Raw genomic sequence first — 16,072 nt, forward strand, 5'->3', positions numbered from 1 at the left:
CTGATTTGTTTCGTAACAGAATGGCTTCTGTTTCGCGTACTTCATCTTTAATATTTCCTTTGGTAGTTTTTAACTACTAGCTGACAGTCAACTAATGTTTAAACTCTCGACTTCGTGTCTGTGGAAGACTAGTGAGTTGATCCGTTTCAACTAGTTTACTGCTGTGTCTGACATGGTCAAAACCACTGTGAAATAATGGAAGGAGAGGAGTACATGTCAGTTTCTAGCTCTGTTTGATTAATGCAAAGGGTCTGGCTGTTTAATTGCACGTTCTAGTTCTTCGGTTAACGGCAAGAATGACTGTGACTCTTCTGGAAGAGAATACCACTTATAATCACCATTAAGAAAATGTCACCCAGCCTAGTGTTGGACTTGACAACAGGCACTGCTGAGTGCATCAGTACTATGTGCCATGCAGCCCGGCTTCACGGAAAGAGCTCTGTTACTCGGAGGCAGCACAGACCCCCTCTCTCTCAGCCTGTAGTAGAGAGCAGGCTTAAAAGCAGTTCCTTTCACCTCAGTCAGTAAAAACTCACTGCAGGGTTTCGAGCTTGACAGGATTAATGGTGGTGCCGTGAAATGAAAGATTAATGTTCTAGGAGTTAAAGTGAACAGTTACAGCAGAGAGATGCACTTGGGAATATATATATAACTGGCACAAAACAGCCATTCGAATTAAATAACAAGGCATATTACCATAGGGTACGTGGCTGCTGATGTGAGCAAGAGGTTAGTCTGTGAGGGGAATAGGGGCAGAACATGAGCACGAGATCTAACCAGTGTTGTGATTTCAAAGTCTTTTGTGGTCCATTTTTTTTTGTAACCAAGTACCTTTTGCAAAAAAAGAGAGAGAGAAAGATTGCGCTTTCCTGGAAAGACCGAATATTGAAACCAGAAAGCAAGGTAACTGCCCGGCTCGATTGTTTACAACAGCCCATCCTCTGCTCTGTCCGAAGGCTGGGTTTCTCAGAGGCGCTACTGTACAGCAGCCCTGTCTTGAAGTTGTACCTTGGCATTTCAGGAGAGGATGTGTGGTGGTGAATCCAAGCGTTAACATGCATTGCCACCAGCCTGCATCATTAACCTTTCATTATTTAATGAGATTTCCTTGTCTCTTGCTCCTCCAGTGCTGGTGACTAGTCCCAGCAGAGAGAGGGTGTTAAAACCTGTCAGTGTTCCTCCATACATTATACTCGCACAGGCTCCGATAGAGTCCCTGCTGTGTAATGAAGATTTCTTTCTTGTTTTCTATTTGCACTAAAGCTAATCTGTCTTGATTTTATGTTGCCAAAAGCCGTCACATCAGCTGGACAGAAAATGTGAATCCATTCCATTTGGATGGACACTCACTTAATCTGGGACACCGTCATAAATTACGCCTCTACATCCTGACACCTCTGAATTGCTGGATACTTATCTGCCTTTAATTAAGTTTCTGATGATTGAGTTGAAAACTAGCTTCGCATCTGGGTGCTGGTGGGGAAAAATGGACTGTGGTTTTCAGCTCTCCGAAATTGATGGCCTTGTTGGAAGAGCTGTTTGATTTCACCTCCTCTTGTCTCCGAAGGGATGAGGATCCTTTAGATTAGATAACCCGCATGTATGGGCATGTGGGTGACTTCACTGGGATTTGAATTTTTGAATAGTTCTTGTACCAAGGTAGTAAAAAAAAACCCCACACAGGACTGTTGTGTAGTTTCAGTAAAAATGGCCATTTCTGTTTTATCCCAAATCACCCAAGGTTCTGAAAAATCTGTCCTGGGATTTGGTTCTGCTTTGTGGAGGATCATTTAAAATACTTGCCCGATTCGATCAAGTAAAATTGAGCTCCTTCAACAGCAAACACTAAAATGAATCATAACATAATATTTATTAATACTCTTTTTTCTGCATAAATGAAATATGCCTTCAGTATTCTACCTCTGGTGTTGTGATGGTGGGTTCTTCATACCCTGAATTAGCATTGGCCAGTTTGTGCTGTTACAGCCATACTGGAAACAAACTATATAGATGCACTGAGGTGTCTGATAATCAATAGGCATTTTTATTGAGGTACATAGATCGTTTTACACAGCTTTCAATGGTGTAAATGAGCTACAATTTGCATAAATTTGCCTAATGTAACGTGACACCAGCAGTAAAACATGAAGCCTGAATTGCTTTTGTCTTTGCTTCACAAACAGCGTCAGGAAGCCCTGCTAAAGATTAAAGTAACTATGATTAATATACAAATTAAGAGCATTTATCAGATTGTTTTCTGTTTAATTAAGCCTAACTGAATATTCAACAGCTTCACGTTAGCCACACAAGGATATTTCAGTCTGGGAAATGAATCTGGTATTTTTCTTCAACACATCTAACGCGTTTTATGTGTGTGCCGCAGAAGACACATTTGTCATGAACAATGTGTATTTAACCAGTAAATTGATGTAAGATCATTGATTCAGCAGGGTGTGTTATAATTATAGGAATTCAGAATAAACCAATATCATATTTACTCCTTCAAACAGCCTGAAAAAAAATAGTGGTTTGTATATGGAAACACTGATCACTATTATGTGATAGCCCTTGGATGGCCATAACCCTGCCCTTCTTGATGTTGTTTGTCTGATGGTCTAAAAATTACCTTTCATCTTGGTAGACATTTTCTCTCATACTTTACTTTTAGGAAAGAACATTTCTCTCATGTTAAAAAGACATTTCTGGTTCTTTTCTTGAAAGCTTTAGATTATATTTTAAGCTTGTTTTTTTTTTTTTCGGATGAGCCCTTGTGTCGATTAAGAATTCGGGTAAAACAAGTTTTTTTTAATAAAAATAAGATAAAAGGTTATTTTGTGTGAAAGGACCCTGTCTGTAAAGGTAGTCAAGAACTGTAGAAATGATGTCTTAACAAGGCCAATTGTGTCTGTTTAATGAGGTTTTATGTTAGTATGATTAAAAAAGACCATATATGTAAACATAGTGAATTTTGCCATGGCAGCACTCAAAAGTATTTAAAATTGCTGATTTTTTGTTTGTTGATCACGAGTAAACTGCGAACAATTGCACTTCTACTTTGGGTTTTTATGCCAGTTTGGATTCGCCTTTTCTATTATTCTTAGAAGTAAAAATGATTCCAAAGTGGAAGTCAGAAAGGTGCAAGCAAATAGTTTTACCAAAAACACGTAACCGGACACTGCCACCTTTCAGAACAGAAGTTCAAAATATGTGAAAAAGAAAATACAGAGGTAAAACAAATAAATAAAAAGCAGGAATCTGGCTGGCTAGAATCATGAATCTGGTCTGATCTGAGCCCAACAGAGCAGAATTGAGGATTTTCCCTTAACACTACACGTTCAGTGAGAGTCCACTCGAGCAGAGTGTCTGGGTGCTGTGGGTGCTTCTCAGGACCGTATGACTTGTGTCATCCTTACGGACACAGTTTGTCCCGTCTTTGGCCATTCCTCATGTGTGTAACCTTTAACCATACTGCACTTCATTTAGTTACACAAAATTGAATCTTTTCTTTGTATTTGCAATGTCAGCTCAAACCACAGAGCAACATCATAGAAGTACTGTATTTCTCTGTAACACTGTGTTGACTTGCCCTCCCCAGACAGACGCTAATAAGGTCAGTGTGAGTGGGGGTGAGGGGGTGGAATATGCTGTTCCAATTGCAGATTCTCGTGTAGTACAGTAGATACAGAATAGATTTTTAATGCTGAATTTAAAGGTGGCGCAGTTTAATTTTGTCCTGCTGCACAGTTAGAATAGTCATCATATGTAGTCGGTAAAACACCATGGTGTTTTGACTTAAAATCAGTAGACTGCGCCTCCCAAGTGGCTCAGCTGGTAAGTGCACTCCTCCGAGTGGTTCAAACGTGATTCAAACGTTGCAGGTTCAAGCCTGTTCTACCATGACTGGGATTCCCAGAGCAGCAACACACAATTTAATGGGTGACTCTTAAGAGCTGAGTGGGACTAGTCAGCCAGGGCTCTCATGGGAATGCGAAGCGACCCCCGTGCCCTCCGTGGCCTGACAGTTAAGGGCACGCCTCTCCTCCAGTCTACACTGAACTTCTGTTGCCAGGCTACGAAGTCTTGTGACTTGTGACAAGCCAATTGGCTCGAAGGTGGGCGGAGCCTGCCTGCACTTCCTTATTCTCCCGTGTGCGGTTGCAGAGTTTATAGCTGTGAGCCAAGATATGAAAAACACAATTGTTTATTCCAGAAATCAGGTGGATATGACCCAAAAAAGATCATTTAAATGTTTTTTTTTCAAAAACAGCAGATTCACCATTGGCTTCACAGAGTCCAGTTAACTCTATAGTGTTTATCCGGTGTTTTACAGTTGAACAGCTTTTCTTGGTGTGTGAAACCAGCCCATAGTGTCTCACACTGGACTTTCTAGTTCATCCCGAAGGGTATTCTTCAACCATACTGCTATTAGGAGGGTGGCTATGAGCTTTTTCTGCACACCAGTGGATTTGATTTTTTCTATAGCAAAGAAATTGCTCACGTAGAAGGACAGCAGCACACCGAGGGTCTGAGGCAGGGAAATTGACTGCTAACATCTGTCACTCAGAAATTGACCTACTGCAGGTCTGCCGCAGCATTGCAGAACCCAGCGGACAGTGGAGGAGAGGAACGACAGTGAGATAACTTATTTTTTTCTCCAGCACTCCAGAAATGGCACACAGCTCCCAATGTTAATGGTTTGTATTGTTATTAATTACAAAACTATTGTGTGATGACTTGTCTCACACGCACTAAAAAGATCAGTATGGATAAATGGCTGTCCAAACGAAGAGACAGTGGATGGTGGTACTAAATACAGTAGGAGCAGAGGGGTAAAGACCCAACTGTTCTGATAAAAGCCCTAAGTTAATGCAGTAATGTTTGTTTTAAGTTTTAAGAGTAGGAAGAAGTGGTTAACATTGGGGCTCTGGGTTCAGTTCCTGGGGTGCTGTCTGATGTTCTCCCCCTTGTTCACATGGGCTTCTGCCAGGTGCTCCAGTTTCTACCCACAGCCTCGAGACATACTGGCAGGTTAGCTGGTCTCTGGGAAAACTGGCCCCTGGTGACCCGCCTTGCACCCATTCTTTGCTCCTGTACCAGATAAAGCAACTGGGACAACAGATTGATGGAAGAAAGGAAGTGGACAAGTGCTGACAGACCCCCCAAAAAAAAATCATTGTCCCAGTTGGAATGAAGTGGCCTGGTACACTCTGTATGCTAATGATCGTGCTGGTCCCACGGTGTAATCGCACTGTGATTCCAAATTGTACTTGGCACTTCATGTCGCAGTGTTAATGGCGTAGTGCTGTAGAGCCCAGTCCTCATGGTAAAGAGGTTAATGTGTGATGTATGAATTATCATACATTAGCTGCCAATAAGCTACTTCTGTCAGCGAATTGCTTTTCTAATTTACAGATGTCCCCTCCAGCCCCTAAATCAAATATTAGCATTAGTCATCTCTTGAGACTGCCGATGCTCTAGTTGTTGAAGAACTTGCCTTCGCTAAGTGACTTCAGTCCCTCTGGGTTGGTTGTCTGTATTATTGATTGGAGGTATTTTGTGTGATTATTCATTTCACTAATAAGGAAGCATTTACAGTTTTTTACAGATTGATACCTTACACACAAAGTGAATTTTTCCAATACAGCAACATTAAAATAGAGGGCCTGTTAAAAACGCCATGAAGGAGCGTAGTATTGTACTGCTTTTTTTTTTCTTTGTTGGATTTTCAGGTTCTAGACTGATCTCAAAAATATTTTGGCGTCTGTCTTTGTACTTGTCCAGTTGTTGTCAAAGAGTTCGGAAAAATGTAAAGCAGTTATTGTTGAACCTGTGGTTACACGTAATATTATATCAAAAATAATAATGAACTTTATTTTATATAGCACCTTTAAAGGTGGCTCCTCAAAGCGCTTTACTGAATGACAACAGCAACAACAACAACTGAAAATACACAATAAAAAATACACAAGATAAACATGATGAGAATACACAGAGGAAAACAGTAGATGGTGGTACTAAATACAGTAGGGGCAGAGGGGTAACGTAAATGTAACCAGTTAAGTAAAGGCTCTTCTAAAGAAGAAGGTTTTGAGTCTGGATTTGAAGGGGTTTAGAGAAGGTGACTCTCTGATATTCTCTGAGAAGACTTGGTCAGGATTCTGTCTGCCAAATTTTGGACATACTGGAGTTTGTTCAAGTACAGTATCATCAACAGACAGGGTTACAGGATTGGCTTTACTGAGTCGATGGGAGGTGCCAGTAAGCATGACTTCAGTCTTGTCACAGTTAAGATGAAGGAAATTTTGAGTCATCCAAGTTTTTATGTCAGAGATGCAAAGCAATCTTTTTTTTTGCCAGATCGTAAGAAACACATCATAGGTGAACTCTGTCATGGTTTGATCATTAGCTGCAAATATGGAGGGGCTTTCCATAAAAATACAAATTATTGCTTTGGATCAGGTGAAAGTTGGTTGGGTAAAAACGTCAGCAACATGCCTTCACTGAAACGTGTGTCTTTATTAGTATCAGAGATATTAGCTATTTTAGTTTTATAGAAGAGTATTACAATAAAATGGTTCTCAGGATTTTATTTTCCAGTGGTTTTTGTCTCATCACCATGCTTATAGACTTGATTAGGTGTGCTGGCGTTTCCCAGTTCTGCGCATTGTGTGAACAGTGTGAGCTGTGGGCACCTAAATTGTGATCAAGGTCATATTTAAGAAAAACAAGCATCACTGGGTGTATTTGTTTTAAGTTTATATTGAATGTTTATTTTTCAACTTCACCAACTTCAAATGATGATGCTTTGCATATCTGTTCTTGCAGTTGATTTGGTATGAGGAATGAAGTAGTAGGAATTGTCGCACAGGAAAGACATCACTCAGAAATGATGTCTTTTGCTAGTGATAACTTAAATGAATTGCCTGGACTGCTAGACGGACTCACGGAATTTGATCCTGAATGGATGAGTTAACATGGCTCATGTTGTGGTATCTCATTATTCCCCAGTAACTCTTAAATCTCAGAAGCAGGCATTTCGTTCTGCCTAATGGATCTTTAATAGGGTTGTGACCCCAGCTGTTCTGCAGAGGCAGACGAGTACGTGTCACGTCAGAGAGATCACAGGGGCTTGAACTTTGGTTCTGGCATCTTCTCACATGTCTCGATGTCTGTGTCTATCCAGTGTGGATACCCATCCTGCTGGATTAAATTATTGCAGCAAAAGTCATGGCTTTACTGTATTATTTTTGCATGATTCAGAACCTCACCCCATAATAAGACAGTCCTTCCAGAGTTAACGCTGTTTTTAATTTATTTGGCTGATTCTTGACAGCAATTCGACTCACAGAGGTTGTAATTTCCCTTCTCTAGGGTACTGGAGTAATGTCCCTACCTGGGCTTCGAACCCACAACGCTCTGATTGAGGACTCTCGAGCTCCTAGACACTCCTCCGCACTGTGCTCTTTAATATATTTTCCAGAGCTCCAGAAAATGGTTAAAGACATTAGTTGTATTGTAGCATGATCCATTAATGAGTTACATGATTTTAGTCCTTATACCAGACTACCAAGTCGATTTTGATGGAAGGATGGAACAACCAGCCTCAGTTTTTTGGAATATTCTGTACCTTCAATTATTTTCAGCTTGCTTTTCTTAGTTATTAGTATTTGTGTAATTCATTGTAATTAATGTCTTCATATGCCATAGGCTTGGTATGAAAGTGTTAAAATGGATTGATGGTTTTGTGGTGTTTTTGCTGTGAGGTGACACTGGCTTGGTGGCTGTGTGGTAGCCATTTGTCTGTTGGCTTGCGCTGGGGATGTCACAGTCTACAACTGGCCCCTCACGGTGTTTGTGTTACCACAGGACATGAAGCTACAGCTGTGCCTATGTAAAAAAATGCATCGAACTCTGTATTCTTTGTCACCTTTCGGTACCAATCTGTGTTCCAGAGTACTTTTGACCTCCTCTTGTCGCAGGAACAGGAATGGAATTGACCAGGCTGTTCCTTTATAAGTGCTCAATTAAGTCTCAGATCATGTGACTTCTCTCTTTCACCTTCACCTGCTGTTACACAACAGTGCTCCATGTTCATACAGTATGTGGAAAGGCGATACTTAGCTTGTTATCTGCATCATGCAGTATGTGAGTGTGGACTAATGCTGGGGTGCTTTTTTTTTCGGGATCAGAAGTCAGAAACTGGATTCAGGAAATGTGTAAATGCTGTTAATTACTCTCTTCATACACCTGCTGAGCCTGAAGGATCAGCCTCTTGTCTTTGAAGTGTAAGTGTTGTGGCCAACGTTCGTAACACTGCTGGTGTTATCAACTGGTGAGATGGATGTTTTCAGTTTAGCCCTCAGTCTACATACGGACATATAGTAGGTCAGCATCCCAAACACCATCCTGTTGGTGGTCTTGGGGAAAACAGAAAACTGATTCCTCACCTCCAGAATAGGAGAGGCCATCGACATTGTCTTTTTTCTTCTGCTATAGATAAGTGACAGACTTTACCTTGCTCTTTTCAGCGTTTACACACAGGAATGTGTCGTATTTAAACCTTTTTACAGACAAAATGAGCAACGTATTAATGATTCACATTTAATTTCCTTGCAATATTCAGATTTTTTCAGGGGTGGACAGAAGAATCTGCTATTTCACATTGGATTGCTGCTCTAATGGTTGTGTTACAGGCAGGAAAGATGTAATGCATTGCATATCGTCTGCTACTCGAAACTCCTAAAAACGGTTGTCAAATAATAATGAAAGAACATCTTTTTCAGACACTGCTCTTATGCTAAAATGTCATTACTTTGAAAGTCCTGAACTATTCTGTAACTAAACTTCTCATGTGCTGCTTGGGTTTCTGCTGACTGTACTCTTGCTTTTTTCTCCCTTTTTAATGCTTTCCTGGACCCAGAGAGAGGTAATCTTCTTTTTTTCTGCCTGCTAAATATGCTTCCTTGTTCTCCTCTGACTTTCTCAGTCTTCACTGTATTCCCTCCATGTTCCACAACATTCCCTGGAGACCCCAACAGCAGTGTGCTGCTGGTGACCTGCGCAAATATAGGAGATTAAATCTCGTTAACCTTGGCTATATGGTTCTCGCACATGAACATCTTGCCTATGAGAAATAATTAATGACACTGTCTGGGGCATTCATGACCCAAGACAGGCTGTTGATATTGTATTCAGCAACTAACCTTTGTCTCTCAAAGATGAGTACTAAAGACAGATCACCCTTTCTGGAAGGCCTGCACAATTGTGTAGGCACGTTACTTTGTTAATGTACAGTATATAACACCAGTACAGAGTTGTGTATGCATCAGTGTTAAGGAGTTTAACACCAGTGTAGAGTTGTGTATTCATCAGAGTTAAGGAATATAACGTCGGTGCAGAGGTGTGTATTCATCATTGTTAAGGAGTTTAACACTGGTGCAGAGGTGTGTATTCATCAGTGTTAAGGCGTTGAACACTGGTGCAGAGTTGTGTTAAGGAATATAACATTGGCGCAGAGCTGTGTATTAAGGAATACAACAGTTATGCTACTGACTACAGATCTCCATCGATCAGTATTCATGTCCCTCTTGCAGGCACCTGCAGTTCTTGCTGACACAAGCTCCCTGATGCAAGAAGGGTTTGCACAGCGCGATTGTTTGAGGAAGCTTGTAATGCTTTCTGTTTAAATTGTTTTCACCTCGCTGTGAACCGAGTTGCTCCTTCACCTCCTGTCTTGTGTGTGCCCTTGGGCGTTTGATTGCTTGCACACACCACCTCCCTGAGACTACAAGTACGTGTGTGGGGGTCTTCTCATAGGGAAGGGCTTCCAAATTCTGGTCCTGGTGACCCCACTGTCCCCTCCAGTGAGTTCTGTCATTTTATCGAACCCTTCGTTGAAAGGATAAATTGATCGAATAGTTATTACTTTGGATTCAGGGCTGACATGACTAGGGATCTCAAGTTCACTTTAATGTGGTCAGTAACTCGCAGGTTTTTACAGATCGTTTCGAAGCAAATTAATGACCTGATGGAGTCACTGAGCCCCAGCTGACACTGGGTTCCTCAGGATCAGGAGAGTCTGTTACAGAGTGTGGGTCCAGTCTGGGCAGCTACGCTCAGAATGGTCCATAAATTGAAACAAGAGCTCATTTTGCATTGGTTGGTTTTAAATAATGTCTCACGTAAAACTCTGTTGTAGAAAAGAGTGCTGTAATTGTCCGGACTGCATCGTTTCTTACCATCAGGTATAACTGTGAGTGTTATATTCCAGAATCTCATAGTACAGCAAGTATTGAGATTACATCAAAAATGTTGACAGTAGGGTGCCAAGCAACCTCAGAGAACTACCTCGAAGAATGGTGTAATATAAGATGCATGTGTTCATTGAAATAATACACAATCTACTCATCCTCAATGTTTGTGGAGGATTTGCAAATATGAGAAATGTACTAGAAAGGAATATTAATAATACAGCTAATAATTCTCTCATTCATTCATTCATTAGAGCACTTATATTAGCATTTAAATTGTAGCTTGTGTCATGTCCATTCATACATTCTTACATATCTTTTATTTCCTTGTATTTGTGCTTGTGATGACCGTTCTTCTTGCTGTTCCATCTACTCCCTATATGAGTGTGTGAACACATTTTGTCATTCCTATTCATTGATAAAATCTGCTGTGACCCTTTCACCTCCCGTTTGTCGAGGAATGTCAGTGGTTCCACACTAATAAATCGGACGTGATGAATTCTAGCAAATTTCTGCTGTAGAGGTAGCTTTAATGCCTTGCCCTAAAGAGCTGTGTAACCATTTGTTTTTGAACCCATGACGTACTGGATATAAACAGGGCCGTTCCCCCTCTGTGAAACGCACGAGAGGATTTGGCTCCGATAAACACGATCTGGACACGAAAGTAAATTTTCCCCGGGGAGCTCGGGAATCCGAAATTGTACTGTAATGCTGCCCATTAAAATTCAATGGAAAGGTCAAAGTCGGTGGCCTTTGGATCGCAGCCCCGAGGAGCCATCGGTGAAAGGCGGCGGCCTGTTGTGAATCGGTGAGGCGGGAGCCTAGAGTGTGTGTGTGTGTGGTGGAGGGGGCGGGGGGGGTGGGCAGTACCCCTCCCTCTCTGTCAGCATTCCAGGCTGCAGCTTTGCAGTATTGTACCCACTCCCGGGCTGCGACACTGTAGCTCTGCTGTCGCGGGCCACTGGAAATCCTGGACAACCGGAAATAAAACTGGAGAACCGGTTTTCCAAAAGTCGGCAAAGTCCATCTGAACACGGTTTTAAATACAATTTAACTGAGGCCTCTTAACAGGCCGTACGTGTACCTCTATTTGAAAACACAGGAGAGGAACGCACAACTTTAAATTATGGACTTATTTGTGGTTAAATATTGACCATTTCATCCAAATGGGTAGAATCGTTTATGAAGATAGTCATGTTATTCTATCTTTGAAGAAGGTGATTATACAAGTTTTGTATATATAAAAAAAAACACTGCAACCCCTGAAACATGCTTAGCCTGCAAAGCTTGGTAGGTCCTAGTTAATAATTCTTTCCGTTCATTTAATGCTTTTCTAATACTCTGAGGTTCTTACTCATTTGTGCAGTAACTTACAGTAGGTTAGTAGTAACGTGTTGCTGGGGATCAGGTCTATCTTGATATTAAAACCGTGCGAGCTAGAATGTGAATCTCAGTGGATATAGGCAAGGAAATCTATTTTGCAATTCTGTCGGAAGAAAATGTTGCTCTACTTATTATTCAGTCAAGATGTTGAAAGAAAGGAAGTCATCACAGCGCTGGTCCAATTGTCTTGGAATATGCAGTGTGGTTTCAAATGGAAAGAAAGTAGCTAGTGAAATTGTGCGCTGAAAAGCAAAGGAACTGGAATTTAGATGTTTCTCAGGTAGTGGTCATTATGATTCTGGAGAAAAGCACTATTACAAGATTGCTTTTATTATCATTTGAGCCCAACGAACTGCAGTTTGGGTAGTGTCCTGCCTTTCGTGTCTTGTCTGTCATGTCTGTGTGTCTTTCAACCCTGGAGTGATTCCTTCCCAGTTAAAAGCACTAAATATCTTTTTATGGTGACATTTTTGCCAGTTGTTGAAAATAATGCCCTAAATTTATTTTCAAAAACAGTCTGTTGTGTATAAAAATCACAATTCCTGTACATTTGTTTTAAATAAGGCCAAAATGATGGGAAAAATATATCAGAATGTGAAGTATTGGTAAATTTGAATGTAGTGAAGACTCACTAGGTGCTGATACCTTTTAAAGTGAGGTGTGTCATAATAAAATAAACACAGGAAACTATGTACAAGGTAACTAGCTCCAGTTACAAGACTTAAAAGTAATGCCGGCTGATATCTTAAGATTGGCTTGCTGTGCATTATACCACTGCCAAAACGAGAAACGAGGTCATGTCCGATGCTTTGCTTGCTTGAGGGTTGAGGCAACAACAAGGGTGCTACTTCAGCGCCCTTTAAACTTCTCAGCTCATTTCCAGAAAGCGTACCTGTTTTGTGATTAAAAAACTGCCCTTTTTGTACTTTTTATATCAAATTGCTCCCTTTCTACTGTGAATAAGAAAGGGAAGCTATCTTTTACCCCTGTCAATGTTTTAATATAGAAGTTCTATATTATGAAGATAAATGATGATATTAATGCAGAATTGTTAATTGGTATTACTTGTTTACCCTACAATGTTTATTGCTTCCTTTGACATTTGACTGAACAGACCTGACATTTATTGTTGTTTTTATTGTACAGTGAAAACAGGAGTTCATCCTCGACCACTGTGGTTGTTGAAACAGCCATTATTCTAAATGGGGCATCGTGTGTAAGATTCACACATAAAAAGCCTGCTTTGTTTTTGCCCTGGATAATACGTTCAGCTAGGCCTTGCGTTCATTTATTTTTCAAAACAGTTTTCCAGTTTTAATCCCAGATGTGGGGGAGGATGTATCTGCATTTAGCACACCCTAGGAATTCAGCATCTACCCCCACATTCTCTTATCGGAGCTTCACCACGCGCTGCAAATCTTAGATTTCAGTCCAGGCTTCCAGGATGACTTTCCAGTCCAGTGGGTTTGCCAGCTGTGGGCTCTGCATGTGCTCTGTCTTCTCTGTCTTCACATAGTTCACTGCAGTCATTCCTCTGCCTTTAAAACAGGCAGTGGCCAGACCGGTCTCTTCTCTTGAGAGGATATACATTAGAGAATTGCAGTAGATTCATCCATGCTGCTGGTGTTAACACAAGCCTCCATAAACCCTTTTACTTCAATTTTGGGGTTTATTAAAATAAATCCAAACTGAGTGTTATTTCTAAAATTAATTTAAAATGGGCTACAATCATGATGAAGGCTCACGGGAGTAGAGAAGAGTTTTGATTTATCGGTTTTTTGTCCAGATACGAGTTAAGTCTTTCTTTGCCCAATATTGGTAGATCCGTTTTCTGAACTGCAGGGTTAGAATCCTGCTTCCTTTTTTCCTTTCTCCGTGTGACTAATTTCATTGAGCGCTCCCCGTGTTGAACTGCAGGGATGTGAGTCTCACCCTGTTTGCCAGAAGCGGTTGGCTTCTCCCTCTGATTAAGTAAAAAGCAAGGAGCTCGATTACAGAAGCTGAGAAAGAAAAAAAAATAATTGGGGAGGATCAATTCTTTCCCTGCAAAGGAAATGTCACTCTGTCCTCTTCTCCTGCATCTTCAATGTAGCTCCTATCCACTTAAAAACTCATTTGTTTATGAGTGCATTTCAGCAAACCCAAGTGCTGACATGAAAATGACATTCTCACCATTTGAAATGTTGACTCGATTGACGCAACAAAAGCATACTAACTCCTTCACAAACAGTGCATATGCCGTGACAAGTCATTGAGCATGCAACTAATCTTAACAGTTCACGAACAGCGTCGTTTCTGTCAAAATCTAAGAGCAAGACTTCATGTAGAGAGACGCCAGGTGACAACAGTGGAAGACGTGTCATACGTTAGGGAATCAGGCTGGAGCCCTCATCTTTGAAATCCTCTTCCTGATCATGTTAAAAACACATCCTCTGCCGATGTTTGTAAAGCTTGCTTGTTTTGGACTTGTTTTTTGCTGTTTGCCATACTCCCTTTCTGTACAGTATGTATGATCTGTGTGCCTTGAGAATGGTATAGATTGAAAATACACATTGGTTTGAAGTTGATTGATTGGGCGGCACCATGAAAGACGTCACCAGGACTTTCCTCTGACGCAGCTGAGTTACAGAGGTCCTGGTATCTTTGTGATCTTATGTTGCCACAGGACCTTCATACACGACTCGGCTTTTAAATTAAGGAGTTACAGAGGTGTTTTCTAGCCTCATTCAGATATAGCATTAACTCTTTCTAGTTTTGCTTGCCGTTCCTCGGGCTAGAAGCTTTCTAATATCTGCGGCATAGCGCTCATTTCTCCAGACGAAGCTGGTAACGGCAAGCAGATCTTAATGTAGCATCGCTGATGTCAGCAGTGCGCTTTCATAAAAATGAGGAGTAATGTAATAAATAAATAATCCTTACACTGATGTAGCTTTTCTGGGCACTCCACTGTACAGTGCACCAGTATGCTCAACCACGCTCCAGCTATCAGTGGGGAGGAGAACAGAGTGATGAAGCCAGTTCAGAGATGGGGATTATTAGGAGGCCATGATTGGTAAAGGCCAGGGGGAAATTTGGCCAAGATGCCAGGGTAACACTCCTACTCTTTTCAAGAAACGCTCTGGGATTATTAATGACCACAGAGTCAGGACCTCAGTTTTACCTCTCATCCAAAGTATGCCGTCTTTTTACAGTATTGTACAGTATTATTACAGTGGGCATTAGGACAGACACAGACTGCAGGGTGAGCGCCCCCTACTGGTCCAAATAACGCCGCTTCCTGCAACAACCTTAGTTTTTCCCAGGAGGTCTTCCATCCACGTACTGACCAGGCTCACACCTGCTCAGCTTCAGTGGGTTGCCAGTTGTCAGTTGCAGGGTGATATAGCTTCTGGCCAGAAGGAAAACGTTTGGATGGGAGAATCCAGGTTTTAGTTTCATCAAGTTGATGGTAACCGTGTACTGTACAGTATGTACTCCATAGTGTTTGTTTTTTAATGCCACAGAATGACTCATTTTCCCCTCATCCTTTGCAGAGACTTTGCCTATGTAGCAAGGGACAAAGACACCCGGATACTAAAATGTCATGTGTTCCGATGTGACACCCCAGCAAAAGCCATCGCCACAAGTCTTCACGAAATCTGTTCCAAGGTGGGTATCTGCCTGCAAAGCTGCTGGAACTGTGGGCTTTCTGTGCTTCTCCTGTTAAGAATTGTCATCGTAAAGATAACAGCTTCAGGTTTAAATGGAAATCTGTAATGAAGTGAACATAATGAGCTTTTACAACCTTTTAGTGATTTCTTTTAGCAAATTGTCCTTATTGGTAGTTTTTTTTTGTCAATTGCAGTCATTTGAATTAATAAGGAGTTACAGTAACTTCTAATGTTTGCTGTTTTTTATTTTCCATGAGTTTGTTTAAAAATTAATGCCACATTAAGGCAAAGATAAGGGGGTTGTTTTCCTTAATGAGCTGAGATTTGTGAACCTGAATTTGGTTGATGACCTGAAAAGAGAGTAACTTCGTAACGGCTATTTTAAGCAGCAGTCAACGTTTGTCTTCCCATCTCTGCTGTTGCTTAAACAAACATGTCTCTTAAGTGCAGTTGTTAAGGGTGATTAGCAGCACAGGGCTCATCTGCTATGTGATATTCCCTGCTCCTCTGGTTGTTGTTTCATGGTGAAATATAAGGAGTTCAGTTCTTGTATAAGAACTCCTACAGTGATCTTATCTCTTTGTTGAAGTGAATTGGCACTAAAGACAAGAGAAAGTTGACCAAAGCTTCTGCTGATAATGAGAATGCTGTTAAGTCTCTGGACACAGTAGGTAATATCTTGAGTCAGGCCTTCTCCCAGAAATGTCTGCTATCTAAAATCAGTTGTGTCTAGGATTATTTCTAGAAATATGCATCCTTATGCGTTCTATGTTATGTCACTCACAGTTT

The 16,072-nt window shown here is 41.0% G+C and overlaps 1 protein-coding gene across 12 annotated transcripts in view; it reads left to right on the top strand.

The window, feature by feature from the left end:
- Positions 1-16,072, top strand: part of LOC102696635 (amyloid beta precursor protein binding family B member 2) — a 140,593-nt gene that overhangs the window by 108,559 nt on the left and 15,962 nt on the right. For all 12 annotated transcript variants that reach the window (XM_015345599.2, XM_069191723.1, XM_069191727.1 and 9 more), the window contains one exon: positions 15,167-15,281. In XM_015345599.2, the coding sequence (XP_015201085.2) occupies positions 15,167-15,281 (115 nt within the window). The remainder of the gene's footprint in view (positions 1-15,166; positions 15,282-16,072) is intronic.

This window comes from Lepisosteus oculatus, chromosome 1 (assembly GCF_040954835.1).
Source record: "Lepisosteus oculatus isolate fLepOcu1 chromosome 1, fLepOcu1.hap2, whole genome shotgun sequence".
Classification (NCBI taxonomy): domain Eukaryota; kingdom Metazoa; phylum Chordata; class Actinopteri; order Semionotiformes; family Lepisosteidae; genus Lepisosteus; species Lepisosteus oculatus.